General features: G+C 40.9%; 1 protein-coding gene across 2 annotated transcripts in view; it reads left to right on the top strand.

Annotated features, from left to right (window-relative positions):
* Positions 1-12,427: 12,427 nt before the first annotated feature.
* LOC110498079 (leukocyte tyrosine kinase receptor) overlaps positions 12,428-16,545 on the top strand; it is an 87,794-nt gene continuing 83,676 nt past the window's right edge. For both annotated transcript variants that reach the window (XM_036955023.1, XM_036955022.1), the window contains exon 1: positions 12,428-12,725. In XM_036955023.1, the coding sequence (XP_036810918.1) occupies positions 12,671-12,725 (55 nt within the window). In that variant the 5' untranslated portion in view covers positions 12,428-12,670. The remainder of the gene's footprint in view (positions 12,726-16,545) is intronic.

Genomic DNA, 16,545 nt, shown 5'->3' with positions numbered 1-16,545 from the left:
GTGGAGTGGGAACAGCAAGTCTGTGGCTGAGTGGGAACAGCAAGTCTGTGGTGGAGTGGGAGCAGCAAGTCTGTGGTGGAGTGGGAGCAGCAAGTCTGTGGTGGAGTGGGAGCAGCAAGTCTATGGTGGAGTGGGAACAGCAAGTCTGTGGTGGAGTGGGAACAGCAAGTCTATGGTGGAGTGGGAACAGCAAGTCTATGGTGGAGTGGGAACAGCAAGTCTGTGGTGGAGTCGGAGCAGCAAGTCTATGGTGGAGTGGGAACAGCAAGTCTATGGTGGAGTGGGAACAGCAAGTCTATGGTGGAGTGGGAACATTACTTTAATGGGGAAGGGAAAGGAGACAGTAGAACATTTAGTTCCAGTGATGTTTGTTGTTGTTTTATTTATGTTATCTATTATATAGTGTTTTTAGATTTCTTACTGAGGAAGCTATGGTTAATCTTTACGTACAGTAACCTTCAATGTTCATAATTATCTACATAATGATCTATTACTGCTCATGCTCATGGAGTGTTTCTTAATATATTAATATAGTCTCTCTCGTGCAATATGTCCATATCTTACAATAGAGTAAGGCCCAGAACAAATCAATTGTCTTTACAGTTTATTTTACATTGACTACCTATTTTCTTTGGTGATTAAGTATGGACTTATCTAATGACTTTACTTGTTGACTTGAATTACAGTTGATAGATTACGGCAGTTGATAGAAGCACTCAAAGGACAGAATGTCTCTACTGCAGGTAAATTGGCTTGGTGTTTGCATAGGAAATCTGCTTTTCTTCAACAAGATCTCTTCAATATTTCAAAAGTGACACAAAGAGCCTGTTTTCCAGTGTGATGTCCCTTAAGTGCTGAAGCGCTTTCCAAAAATAATATCACTGGAAAGCAACATTTCGATGAGTGTTCCCTCATGCAGTAGAAATTATTAGTTGTCTGTCTGTCTGTCTGTCTGTCTGTCTGTCTGTCTGTCTGTCTGTCTGTGTGTGTGTGTGTCTGTGTGCTGTGTGCTGTGTGCTGTGTCTGTGTGTCTGTGTGTCTGTGTGTCTGTGTGTCTGTGTGTCTGTGTGCTGTGTGCTGTGTGCTGTGTCTGTGTGTCTGTGTGTCTGTGCATATGCATGCTGTGTGTGTATGTATACCAACCTGTGTGTGGGCCCAGGGATATTTGACCCGAACAGGCTTTCTACTGTCATGGTGACATTTCATCCTTGTCATGCTGATACGCTCTCCTCTCAGCCTTCTGGCTCGCCGCCCAGAGCAGGTAATATGCAGTCCTTTCACCCAACACTCTCCTGTTTCTCATTGATGGATTATTTACAATCTTTGTGAATGGCTTTGCCAAGCTGCCACTCAGTGTTTTATGGAAATGGAGACAAAGTGACATCAACCTTTGGCAGCTCCTTTAGTACTGCATAGCTTTGCTGTACTAGAAGCTAGTACAAGTGCATCACTCTTGATATAGAATTATTTAGGATGCAATGCATAAATATGTATATTTTTATAACACAATTTGAAAGGTTTGTTAAAGACACTTCAAATGATCACTGTGGCTAATATACTAGAATACGAGTAAATATTAAGGGATGGCTAAGACCCAGATGCAGACACAGGAGGCGGATAGTACTAGTCTCAGAGTTCATTATAGTAGACGGGGCAGGCAAAAGGTAAGTCAAGGCAGGCAAAGAGTCGTAATCCAAATCAGAGTTGTGTCACGTTCTGACCTATATTTCCTTTGTTTTGTATTTATTTAGTATGGTCAGGGCGTGAGTTGGGTGGGCAGTCTATGTTTGTGTTTCTATGTTTTTGGGCATTTCTATGTTTCGGCCTAGTATGGTTCTCAATCAGAGGCAGGTGTCATTAGTTGTCTATGATTGAGAATCATACTTAGGTAGCCTGGGTTGCACTGTTTGTTGGTGGGTGATTGTCTATGTCAGTGGCTTGTGTCAGCACAGGTCTAATTTGTAGCTTCACGGTCGTTATTTGTTTATTGTTTTGTATTCAGTGTTCAGTACTTTCTTTATTAAATATTTACCATGGACACTTACCACGCCGCATTTTGGTCCTCTGATCCTTTTCGCCTCTCCTCTTCAGATGAAGAGGAGGACGACAGTGACAAGTTGGTCAGGTACAGGACGGCAGGCAGGCAGGATCAGGACAGGCAGAAAGGTCAAAACTGGGAAGACTAGGAAAAACAAACTAGCACAAAGGGAACAAGCTGGTAGGACTTGACGGGACAAGACGAACTGGCAATAGAAAACACAGGTATAAATACACGGGATAATGAGGGGAGACGGGAGACATCTGGTGGGGGGTGGAGACAAGCACAAAGACAGGTGGAACAGGTCAGGGTGTGACAGGACAAGATGACGGGACAAGACGAACTGGCAACAGACAAACAGGACACAAAGGGCTGTGAGACAGAGGTTTAATCCTAGACATATGAAAAGTGGGATGTATGTGGAGGGTGCAGGGCAACAAAAGACGAACAGCAGATGGGCTAAAGATTTTAGAGATGGGGAAAGGGCAAATTAAAGTTTACAGGACTCCACCCGGACGGGCAGGTCCCGAGTGGAAAGCCATACACTGTCTGAGCTGATAGCAGGGTGGCAATCTGCCTGTCGCCGACACCTGGATGTGGTATACAGAAGAGCGGCCGGGGCTCTCTTCCAACAGTGGCAGACAAACATGTTGGCAGAGGGGGTGCTGACTTCTTCCTCAGGGAAGAGCAGGGGCTGATATCCCAAGGAACACTCGAAGGGTGAGAGACCAGTGGCCGAGCAGGGAACTGGGTTACGGGCATATTCCACCCACACAAGTTGCTGGCTTCAGGTGGTGTGGTTGGTGGAGATGAGGCAACGAATAGCCATCTCTAGGTCCTGATTGGCTCGCTTCGACTGGCCGTTCGATTGGGGGCCAGTTTGTATTAAGGCTCAGGCTAAGACCCAGATGCAGACACAGGAGGCGGATAGTAGGGATAGTACAGAAAACGCAGGTATAAATACACGGGATAATGAGGGGAGATGGGAGACAGTTGGTGGGGGGTGGAGACAAGCACAAATACATGTGGAACAGGTCAGGGTGTGACAGTAAACAAATTATATTGATCAATATTCTTTCAAAGATCACAAAATGTGTTTTCGCATTTTGCATTAGCTATATGTACTGCGCTGTGGTTTGACATTTCTTTGCTCTCCATTGGCTTTTCTGCAGTAATGTAGCTGGAGTTATATTTATATATATATATATTGAATTACAGTGTCAAGATCTTATCTGCACCTCACAGCAAGCAGTTATATTCCCCTTTGCTGGAAGCTGTGGCCAGAAGGAATACTCAGAATGATCGGTTGGCTCTGGTGGTCTGTGTGGCCACAAAGGCTGTTTTTGCACATGAACACACTCACCCTTTATCTTACTGTCTGTCTCTCTAGTCTACCAGACTTGAATAACAAAGATCATTTGAGACGGGGTTTGGGGGAGCTGCTGTATGGACTTGCCTTAGGCACTGTGCACCCCTCCAAGCCCAAATAAGTGACACAGTACTTTCAATCACTGTCAAGAGACTATCTGTCCTCCAAAACAACTTTCCCTCTAACTGCCCTAAGGCCTAGGCACCCTTACTCTCTCTTGTATGATCACACTACTTTTGGTTTGGAGGCGTGGTTTTTGGAAAAATATATCCTACATTGGTGTTTTGTTCAAGGGCTCCGTATAAGTGGGGTATCTTTCCGAAGTAATATTTCAATCTAACAAGATTGGATTTAGTACTACATTTCACTGAATTTGCTTCAGGTTAGACTTTAGCGTGTAACAAAACAAGTTCTGTGTGTAGCCAGAATGAAATTAAATCCAGTCATTTTCATTTGCCATATATTTCTAAATAATTTCTCCATGAAGAACACTATCTCAAGTTGAAAAACTTTTCCTTCTTCTGAATTTAGATCATATTTGAGGGGTAATAGCTTGTTCTGATAAAGCAAATCTTAACTTAATTTATTGTTGTTTGAAATAAGGCATATGGAGAACTCAACAATGTTTACTATTTTCATATATCTCTGCGTGTCTATATTATCAAACAATTTACAAACAAATCAAACAAAAAATTAAGAAGCAAAATCATCATCCCAACAACCCTTTGAAATGTGCAGCTTTTTCATTTCTCTGAAACAATCCAACTTCTGAATTCATAAACAGCATTTTAACGTGGCTTCTATCCAAGCCTGCTACAGATGTAGGATCTTAATTTGAGCCAGTTTGCTACAGCAGGAAAAGAATCCTGCAGCAACAGGAAATGTGGGTTATAATTAATGGCCATTTTTGTAGGGACTGATACGTTTTTCATAAGGGAAAATCAAGTCTGAAATTCCAAAGTGGAAAGTTCTCTTAAGCAACTAAATTGGACATGTCCTTTGAACTCCTCTGTTGTATAATCAGCTGGGAAATTTGATAGGTCTAACTCCAATGTAGTCTAAGCGCAGTCAGTTCAGATGCACCTTGTGAAGATGGGGAACCTGATCTCTTTGGCATTCACTGACCCATGAACAGATTCGAAAATACAAGCTGTTCACACATCATCCCACAGGGAGAGATAATTGACCAGCCAGCAAATGAACCATCTGTCCTTTGCATTCCACATGCATCAACTGAGTTGTTTTCATATACAATGTGCAATCACTGTACATATCAATAAGGTCCTGTAATGGTGACCCACGTTGAGGTTGAGTACTGTATCGTTGTAACGTGTTATCATGAAAACATAGCGAGAAAAATAAACGTTTAATACATTTTTGCAAATGTATTAAAAATAATAAACAGATTCTTTATTAATATAAGTATTCAGACCCTTTGCTATGAGACTCGAAATTGAGCTCTGGTGCATCCTGTTTCCATTGATCATCCTTGAGATGTTTCTACAAAACACCGCAGAGAGGTTGCCTTGGTGATAGAGTGAGTCAGAGCCACATACAGACACTAAACACGGCAGAGAGGTTGCCTTGGTGATAGAGTGAGCCAGAGCCACCTACAGACATTAAACACGGCAGAGAGGTTTCCTTGGTGATAGAGTGAGTGTAACGGATGTGAAACGGCTAGCTTAGTTAGCGTGGGCGCTAAATAGCGTTTCAATCAGTGACGTCACTTGCTCTGAGACCTTGAAGTAGTAGTTCCCCTTGCTCTGCAAGGGCCGCGGCTTTTGTGGAGCGATGGGTAACGATGCTTCGAGGGTGACTGTTGATGTGTGCAGAAGGTCCCTAGTTCGCGCCCGGGTATGGGCGAGGGGACGGTCTAAAGTTGTACTGTTACATGAGCCAGAGCCACATACAGACACTAAACACTGCAGAGAGGTTGCCTTGGTGATAGAGTGAGCCAGAGCCACGCACACACACTAAACACCGCAGAGGTTGGCTTGGTGATAGAGTGAGCCAGAGCCACGCACACATAATAAACACCACAGAGAGGTTGCCTTGGTGATAGAGTCAGGGAACATCATACATGGTGTTAAGGGCCCATCTCCTTTAATGTTTGCTTTTGATGACATGCACGGCATCTTACTTGGCATGTGTCGGCGAATGACTACACTGTGGTTTGAGTCCAAATACCATCGTAGGTCCTGGTCTTTTGGAAGAGAAATAACGACGGCTAATGCACTTTTGTACATCGCTCTGTTTCGTACATTTATCAAACCAAGCTAACAAAAGGTTTGTTGAAGAAATGTGAAGGCACTACAAACTCACCAAACAAATGCATTTTTACTAGGGTATCCTGTTACACAGAACCCTGCATCAAGGCAGTGAGTGAACCATGTAGTGGTCACCCAACATGGGTCGGTGAGGATGGTCACGTCTTTTGTTGATGTTGGCAGTGTAGTGGGCTACACTTTTATAGACCCAGTGATGACAACAAGATGCACAGACCTAGTGACAGGAGGCTCTGCCTCTGGGATTCTTAAATAGATTGGCATTTCAAATGAGGTTCAATTAATCAAATGCACAGACATCCGTGCCACCTGTGTTTACCTGAAAGACATCCCAGGTGTACAAGGGAACTACATCTGTTTACAGCCCAACAAATGGGAGGTAGACTCTTCACTGTACACAACTTTTTCTTTTTACATTGTATTGATTTATTTTGAGTAGGTATGAATGAAGGTGTTTCTTAAAATGACAGCATGATATATAAATCATTATTACATTTACTGAAGTGTGGGCCTACTGAAACCATTGTCAACTGTGTTGGTATCTATCAAATAGAAATTATTTATTGCACGTGGACATTGTCAATGATTACGTTACAAATGCTGAGTTGAAATGTCTGATATTGCACTATTTTCTTTTAAAGTCTCTTTTCTCTGTTGTCACAACATACTGTATCTCAAATTCTGTGCTTAACTTATCCTGTACTTAATAACAAAATCCTGCAGGTTTTGGTCCTGCAGGATTCCTGCAGGAATGTACTTGGTCCTGCAGGTACTGTATTGCCATATCTATGCATAGTCACTTTCCCCCTAACTTCATGCACAAACTTACCACATGACTAACCTGTTTTTATAATTTTTTACTTTATTTTATTTCGTAAACTTTTTCTTAACTCTTTCTTGAACTGCATTGTTGGTTAAGGATTTGTAAGTAAGCATTTCACGGTAATCTCTACACCTGTTGTATTTGGCGCATGTGACAAATAAAGTTTGATTTGATTCCTGTACAAATATCAAAAACCTGAAAGTTTCAGTCCTGCATGATTCCTGCAGGAATTGGTTTTGGTCCTGCAGAATTCAACCTGGAATTACTTGGAATCCTGCAGGAATTGTCATGTTTGTCCAGGATTTTCAACATTTCTGCAGGACAATTCACACTCCTGCAGGAGCATCAGGGACTTTTCCTGTAGGCTTTTATCAATCCTACAGTATTCCTGCAGGATACCTGCACAATTCCTTCACAAAAGGTTGAATTCCTGCAGGATTCCTGTAGGACATTTTTTGTAAGGGCACCCCTTATAAGTGTGGAGCTAATATAGTTCTGGCTTTTAATCTTCGCTTGTCTCCATCAAAACTTTTTTTCTTCTTCACATTTTCAAACAGTACATTTATATTTTCCAATGGGGCTATACATTTGGGTGTGTTTTTGTTGTTGCCTGAGTAGCCTTGTTTCACTGCCAAAAATAAAATTAAACCATCTAGTGTTCCGCGAAATAACAACACAATGTCAAATACAGGTAGCCTATTCAAACAACTAACACCCAATCACATTAATCATTACTCTCTCACGGGAAATCTTCACTCTTGCACAGACATTTAGAAACGAAACATGACAATTAGAAAAATAAGCCACGGGAGTTTTGTGAGCAAGAATAAAGAGGACTTTTGGGTAGTAAGACATATATAAAAGCAATAGATACCATTAATAAGAAGGGGCTAGAAACATCTTATACGGTGAGCTACCGAGTGGCTAGGACAGGCAAACCCCCTATTATTGTGGAGGACTTAATTCTTCCTGCTGCCGCGGATATGGCTGGGACAATGCTGGGGGGGAAAGGACAAAAAAAACTATACCGACAATGTCTTCATCAAACAACACTGTTTCACGACGCATCAGTGACATGGAAGGAGATGTTTGGAAACAATTACTGCTTCGCATTTCTAACATCAAATGGACTTTGGTGGTCAAGATGTGTTGGTATCTGTACTGATGGCACCAAAGCAATGACAGGGAGACATAATGGAGTGGTAAGGTGCGTGCAAGCAGTTGCTCCCGATGCCACTTGGGTACACTGCATCATCCACCGAGAGGCTCTTGCTGCCAAGGGAATGCCTGACAGCTTGAAATATGTTTTGGACACTACAGTGAAAATGGTTAACTTTGTTAAAGCAAGGCCCCTGAACTCTCATGTATTTTCTGCATTATGCAATGATATGGGCAGCGACCATGTAATGATTTTACAACATACAGAAGTTTGCTGGTTATCAAGGGGCAAAGTATTGACACATTTTTTAAAGAATTGAGAGACAAGCTTAAAGTTTTCTTTACTGACCATAATTGTCACTTGACCTCTTGCACAATGATGAGTTTCTCACACGACTGGCCTATCTGGGTGATGTTTTGTCTCGCTTGAATGATCTGAATCTAGGATTACAGGGAATCTCTTGCAACTATATTCAATGTGCGGGACAAAATTTAGGCTATGATCAAGAAGTTGGAGCTATTTTCGGTCTGCATTAACAAGGACAACACACAGGTCTTTCCATCATTGTTTGATTTTTTTGTGTGCCAATGAACTCACGCTTACGGACAATGTCAAATGTGGTATAGTGAAGCACCTGAGTGAGCTGGGTGAGCAATTACACAGGTACTTTCCCAAAACGCATGACACAAACAACTGGATTCGTTATCCCTTTCATGCCCTGCCTCCAGTCCACTTACCAATATCTGAACAAGAGAGCCTCATCGAAATTGCAACAAGCGGTTCTGTGAAAATTGAATTTAATCAGAAGCCACTGCCAGATTTCTGTATTGGGCTGCACTCAGAGTTTCTTGCCTTGGAAAATCGAGCTGTTAAGACACTGATGCCCTTTGCAACCACGTACCCATGTGAGAGTGGATTCTCGGCCCTCACTAGCATGAAAACTAAATACAGGCATAGACTGTGTGTGGAAAATGATTTAAGACTGAGACTCTCCAATACAACCCAACATTACAGAGTTATGTTCATCCTTCAAGCACACCCTTCTCATTAACCTGTGGTGAGTTATTCACAATTTCCAATGAACAAATAAAGTTTTATATGTAAGCTGGCTAAATAAAGAGCAAAATTATTGGTTATTATTATATTATTATTTGTGCCCTGGTCCTATAACAGCTCTTTGTCACTTCCTAAGAGCCGGGTTGTAACAGAAACTCACACTAATTCTTATGTTTAATAAATGCATCGTATAGTGTGTGTGTGACAGGCTTAAAATGATGGCAAAAAAACAACATTTGATAGTGCACTGACCCTAGTGCTAACGGGGGAACGCAGCTGGAGGTTGAATGTTTGAAGGGTACGGGACTATAAAAAGTATGGGAAACACTGGACTAGAAGAATTAACTTTTGCACTTTGCAATAGAGACTGTACTTCAGGTGTGCAATGTTTTTCAAGTAAACATTAATTTGGTCTTGTGAGACCTAACGGATTACTTCCTATTTATTTATGTCAAACTGACTCATATGTCGGTTGTCATTCAGTCCAAACATAAGAAGGGAAACGGTGAGTTCTTGTGCTTGTAACCTTTAATTGCATAACTAGGCACCTTTGGCTGAGTAGATACTGAGCCTCTAATGTAAGACAAATTCAAGGTAACATACTGTACGCTCATCACTGTTTCCTACTAATACTACAAACAAGTACAATTGGAAAGCTCTACTGTGGAAAAAGCATGTACAGTTGAAGTCGGAAGTTTACATACACTTAGATTGGAGTCATCAAAACTTGTTTTTCGTACTTCTGAAAGTGGAACCTATATGCATGTATTTTGGAACTGTAGAGAGATTGCCAGATTCTGGCAATCTATACATACTGCTGCACAGAAAATACTAGATGACCAGTTTGGTATGACCCTGTGTATCTATCTTCTTAATGCCCAGCAGGACTTTGTTTTTGATCCTGACAGAGAAAATTTGCTTATGACTATTACATACTTTGCTAAGAAATCTATTCTTCTATTGTGGGCCTCTAATACCCCTCATACATTTAAAATGTGTGATTGACCAGATTGTTGACTTTCTCCCTCTTGAAAAGCTCACTTATGACCTCTGCAAGAGACAGCCCAATTTTGATAGACTCTGGTCTCCACTACTCAACTATATTTCAAATTGGATGGGGTGATTACGGAAATGAGCAGATACATGCTGTGTAAGGTGATGTAAAATCTAAAAACTAATTATTTGCTTGTCGTCTCAGCTAAGGCTGGAAATAGCTAATAAGAGACTTGATAGTGCTGCTGCAAGTTTTTTATATATATATATATATTTTATTTTAAAAAATAATTATATATATATTAAATATATATTTTTTTTTACATATATTTTTAAAATATATTATAATTATTTTTGATTTATATTTTTTGTCACATCGGTGAATGTGGAATGTTGGTTGATTGAAAAACAAGAAAACTTAATAAAACTTTAAATTGAAAAAAACTTGTTTTTCAACCACTGTGCAAATTTCTTGTTAAACAAACTATAGTTTTGTCAAGTCGGTTAGGACATCTACTTTGTGCATGACACAAGTTATTTTTCCAACAATTGTTTACAGACAGATTATTTCACTTATAATTCACTGTACTAAATTCCAGTGGGTCAGAAGTTTACATACACTAAGTTGACTGTGCCTTTAAACAGCTTGGAAAATTCCAGAAAATGATGTCATGGCTTTAGAAGCAATTGGAGGTGTACCTGTGAATGTATTTCAAGGCTTACCTTCAAACTCAGTGCCTCTTTGCTTGACATCATGGGAAAATCAAAATAAATCAGCCAAGACCTCAGAAAAAGATTGTAGACCTCCACAAGTCTGGTTCATCCTTGGGAGCAATTTCCAAACACCTGAAGGTACCACGTTCATCTGTACAAACAATAGTTCACAAGTTTAAACACCATGGGACCACACAGCCGTCATTCCGCTCAGGAAGGAGAAGTGTTCTGTCTCCTAGAGATGAACGTACTTTGGTGTGAAAAGTGCAAATCAATCCTTGTGAAGATGCTGGAGGAAACGGGTACAAAAGTATCTATATCCACAGTAAAACAAGTCCTATATCGACATAATCTGAAAGGCCGCTCAGCAAGGAAGAAGCCACTGCTCCAAAACCGCCATAAAAAAGCCAGACTACGGTTTGCAACTGCACATGGGGACAAAGATCGTACTTTTTGGAGAAATGTCCTCTGGTCTGATGAAACAAAAATATAACTGTTTGGCCATAATGACCATCTTTATGTTTGGGGGAAAAAGGGGGAGGCCTGCAAGCCGAAGAACACCATCCCAACCGTGAAGCACGGGGGTGGCAGCATCATGCTGTGTGGGTGCTCTGCTGCAGGAGGGACTGGTGCACTTCACAAAATAGATGGCTTCATGAGGAAGGGGAAATTATGTGGATATATTGAAGCAACATCTCTAGAAATCAGTCAGGAAGTTAAAACTTGGTCACAAATGGGTCTTCCAAATGGACAATGACCCCAAGCATACTTCCAAAGTTGTGGCAAAATGTCAACAAAGTCAAGGTAAGGACAACAAAGTCAAGGTATTGGAGTGTCCATCACAAAGCCCTGACCTCAATCCCATAGAACATTTGTGTGCAGATCTGAAAAAGCATGTGCGAGCAATGAGGCTTACAAATCTGACTCAGTTACACCAGCTCTGTCAGGAGGAATGCGACAAAATTCACCCAACTTATGTGCAAAGCTTGTGGAAGGCGACTTGAAACGTTTGACCAAAGTTAAACAATTTAAAGGCAATGCTACCAAATACTAGTTGAGTGTATGTAAACTTCTGACCCACTGGGAATGTGATGAAAAAAAAAGTCTGAAATAAATCATTCTCTCTACTATTATTCTGACATTTCTCATTCTTATAATAAAGTGGTTATCCTAACTGACCTAAGACAGGGAATTTTTAGCTAAGATTAAATGTCAGGAATTGTGAAAAACTGAGTTTAAGTGTATTTGGCTAAGGTTTAAGTAAACTTCTGACTTCAACTTTAGATTATGTGTAACAGGCAGTATTTTCCAAGTAAAAGAGAAAACCTCTGATTTCTGCAATGCAATATTTAATGGAATCTGACCAAAGGTCTTCAAATCAACTTATACTGTATATTTTCCTTTTTTATTTTCATGTTATATTGCTTTAAAGTAACTGTCCAGTGAAAACATCACATTTAAAAGTTAATATTCTGTTAACTCACACCCAAATAATGTTGTTGACTTGTTTTATACTCGTATTTGGCATACATTTGAGAAAACAACACTGGTTATTTCCACATAGAGAATGATATCATCTTGCCTAATTGGCTGAGCTGACCAATCAGTGGTCTACTTACATTAATATTTGAATTGACAGTATACTTCCACACCATTCTGTTTCTGGGGTATACCCATACAATTCCAACACGGAGAAGCTGCTTGTAAAATGCTTAATTACATTTTTTGGAAGGAAAAGTTTTTCACTCATATTGTCATTCATTATTGGTTATATTTCATACAAATCTGAAAACATTGGAAGGTTACGATTTCTTAACGCAAACAGTACACCATTGCCTGACCATACCAACCGCTACATACAAGCCCTCTGCAAGGCAGTATACAGTATGGTGCAATGACTGCTCGGTAGAAAATAACAGCTGGCGTTAGGACCACGTTTCTGACTAGGCAGAGGTAGTAACCCAAAGAGAAAGAGGGAGAGAGAGAGAGAGAGGATGAGAGAGTTTGAGTCTGTCGCGAGTTCAGACTCAATCGCTGCGGCATCTTCATCAGAATGTATTATTAGACTACTGCAAGCGGGTGAAGAAACTCCACTTGCAAAGAGGCTGCGCGTCCTTGGGACTTGGTGATCTTTAAAACGTGTTTTTAGTTTAGCATTTGTTTACAGTAATAAATAAAGTGGCAAAAGTGCAAAATAGAGACAACTCTTTCCAGGATCCTTCCAAAAAGAGCCATGGATTATATAGGAAGACACATTTGTATTAATATTGCGCTCAGTGTTTTGATAGGTAAGTAACCTACTGGCTAGTCATTCATTGATAATCTACTTGGCTATATTTGGGCACTTATATTAAATCAATTTCAGTAATATTTTCTTAATCACTTTAGTTTGGTGTAGTAGGATTACTAAACTGAGTCAACTTTATTCGAAGTTTCAACATCAGTTCCCCTCACGGTCATGAGATTCGTCTACTCCTATGATACATCAATTAACTTTATTGGGCAATTGTTACACATTCCCGAACGAATTTCATTAAGGTAAACATACCTATAGAGTTATTTAAGGTTCTATCAAATCTGTATCACTGAAGTGTTATTGATTGCGTGCTAGAAATGTAAAGGTAATATCCGATTGATCTGATTTAAGCAGCGTTTACGGTGAATGCAGCCTCCGCGGGAACACCGCCTTTACATTTAAATGATGCTGTTACGCTGAATTTCCGAGACAGATTGAATTGCTCCCTTAGAGTCATTTTCAACTGAGTTGCTTCTAGAACATTGCTATTTGACATACACCGTGATTATTGTACGTTTGAAACCCTGCATGTTTGGAACGGTGCTGAATTATATCTGAACACGATATCCAAATGGATAGATGTCCATGTTGTCAATATGTATCCCACTTAACTGTGCCTCATACTTTTTTCCTACTGTAGGTTATGTCCTTGATTTACTTGTATAACCTTCTAAACTAGAATAAGCCTTTATTGGCCATACATTATACAAATCCTCTCAATCTCCACAATCAGTAATGTCTCAATCAGAGAGTTCCTGGGGGATCCTGCTGGTACATGTCTGTTTTAACTGGAGCCAACATTTCTGCATATAGGGCTTCTTTAGAAGATGGCCACACTGTAAATGTACACACACTACCACTAACACATTGTGCCTTATGATTTAGCATGAGCAACAAGTCAGCGTTTTCTCAATTAGTTTTATGTAAGTATGACAAGAAAACACTCATGTAAGATTCATGAAGTTCAACTGTAAGTTTAATCAGCAAAATTTAGTAAATGTTGTTTTCGTTTGGCAAAAAAAATAAAGTACTTGCATAATTATCTCTCAACTTTTTAAGAAGAAAAATGATAAATTATATAAAAAAAGTGTCCAAATTATAGTAGGACGGTTTTGCTCTGTTTTATAGTGGCTTATTTCTTTATAGTTTTATGAAATTGTTATTGCTATATATTGTGGCAGAATTTTCCCTAGATGAGGATCATTGAAGTATTTCACATCAAATCAAAATAAATCACTACCCTCTGTAGTGCCTTGTGGTCGGAGGTCGAACAGTTGCCGTAGCAGGCAGCTGTAGAACCTTTTGAGGATCTCAGGACCCATGCCAAATCTGTTTAGTTTCCTGTGGGGGAATAGGGCTTGTAGTGCCCTCTTCACGACTGCCTTGGTGTGTTTGGACCATTCTAGTTTGTTGGTGATATGGACACCAAGGAACTTGAAGCTCTCAATCTGCTCCACTACAGCCCTGTCGATAAGAATGAGGGTGTGCTCGCTCCTCCCTTTCCTGTAGTCCACAATCATCTCCTTTGTCTCAATCACATTGAGGGAGAGGTTGTTGTCCTGGCACCACGTGGCCAGGTCTCTGACCTCCTCCCTATAGGCTGTCTTGTCGTTGTCGGTGATCAGGCCTACCACTGTTGTGTCATCGGCAAACATAATGATGGTGTCATAGTCGTGCCTGGCTGTGCAGTCATGAGTGAACAGGGAGCACAGGATGGGACTGAGCACAACCACCTGAGGGTCCCCTGTGTTGAGGATCAGTGTGGCAGATGTGTTGTTACCTACCCTTACCATCTGGGGGCGGCCCGACAGGAAGTCCAGGATCCAGTTGCAGAGGGAGGTGTTTAGTCCCAGGGTCCTTAGATCTATGGCTCTGTTGGACTGGGTCTAGGGTTTCTGGGGTAATGGTGTTGATGTGAGCCATGACCAGCCTTTCAAAGCACTTCATAGCTACAGACGTGAGTGCTATGGGTCGGTAGTCTTTTAGGTAGGTTTCCTTTGTGTTCTTGGGCACAGGGGCTATGGTGGTCTGCTTGAAACATTTAGGTATTGCAGACTCAGTCAGGGACTGGTTGAAAATGTCAGTAAAGACGCTTGCCAGTTGGTTAGCGCATGCGCTGAGTACACGCCCTGGTATTCCGTCTCGCCCTGTATACCACCCCAAGGTAGAGGTGGTTTAAAGAAGATAGTTCTATTTGGTAAAAGACCAAGTCCATATTATGGCAAGAGCCGCTCAAATGTTCAAAGATAAACTACAGTCTATCATTACTTTAAGACATGAAGGTCAGTAAATTCTGAAAATTTTAAGAACTTTGGGCAGCAAAAACCATCAAGCGCTATGATGAAACTGGCTCTCATGAGGACAACCACAGGAAAGGAAGACCCAGATTTACGTCTGCTGCAGACGATATATTCATTAGAGTTATGAGCCTCAGATTGCAGCCCAAATAAATGTTTCACAGAGTTCAAGTAACAGACAGATCTCAACATCAACTGTTCAGAGGAGACTGCGTGAATAAAGCCTTCATGGTCGATTAACTGCAAAGAAATCACTACTAAAGGACACCAATTGTAACGATTGTCGTCGGGAGAAGGAGAAGAGGACCAAAGTGCAGCGTGGTACGTATTCATAATACTTTTAATGAAGATGAATACCAGAACAAACACAACAAACTAACAGTTCTGTAAGGTGCAACAAAAACACTAAACAGAAAATAACTACCCACAACCCATAGTGGGAAAACAGGCTGCCTAAGTATGGTTCTCAATCAGAGACGATTGCCAGCTGCCTCTGATTGGGAACCATACCAGACCAAACACATAGAAATAGAAAACATAGAAGACAAAAAAATAGAATGCCCACCCCAACTCACACCCTGACCAAACTAAAACAGAGACATAAAAAAGGAACTAAGGTCAGGACGTGACACCAATAAGAAGAGAGACTTGATTGGGTCAAGCAAAACAAGCAATGGAAATTAGACTGGTGGATATCTGTCCTTTGGTCTGATGAGTCCAAATTTGAGGTTTTTGGTTCCGACCGCCGTGTCTTTGTGAGACACAGAGAATGTAGGTGAACATATGATCTCCACATGTGTGGTTCCCACCTTGAAGCATGGAGGAGGAGGTGTGATGTGTGGGGGTGCTTTGCTGGTGACACTGTCAGTGATTCATTTAGAATTCAAGGCACACTTAACCAGCATGGCTACAACAGCATTCTGCAGCGATACGCCATCCCATCTAGTTTGCTAGTTTGCACTATCATTTGTTTTTGATTAGCATAAAATACTGTATAAAATAAGTAATACAAATACCAAGCTATATTGTATGCTAAAATACATCGGGAAATTATATTATTTTATACCAATATAATTGCTCAGAGAAATACACAAAGATAGGTGCCAAAATTATTGGCACCAAAAAAAAGTATTACCAGTACAGAGTCAATGTGCGGGGGCACCGGTTAGTCGAGGTAATTGACGTAATATGTACTTGTAGGTAGTGTTAAAGTGACTATGCATAGATTATAAACAGAGAGTAAGCAGCAAAAAAAGAGTGGTCTGGGTAGCTCTTTGATAAGATGTTCAGGAGTCTTATGGCTTGAGGGAAGAAGTTGTTTAGAAGCTTCTTGGACCTAGACTTGGTGCTCCGGTACCTCTTGCCATGCAGAAGCAGAGAGAGTCTATGACTAGGGTGGCTGGAGTCTTTGACAATTTCTAGGGCCTTCCTCTGACACCACCTGGTATAGAGGTCCTCGATGGCACGAAGCTTTGCCCCAGTGATGTACTGGGCCGTATGCACTACCCTCTGTTG

The sequence above is a fragment of the Oncorhynchus mykiss genome, chromosome 19, assembly GCF_013265735.2.
Source record: "Oncorhynchus mykiss isolate Arlee chromosome 19, USDA_OmykA_1.1, whole genome shotgun sequence".
NCBI classification, from domain to species: Eukaryota; Metazoa; Chordata; class Actinopteri; order Salmoniformes; family Salmonidae; genus Oncorhynchus; species Oncorhynchus mykiss.
This window is presented reverse-complemented; position numbering and strand designations above follow the sequence as displayed.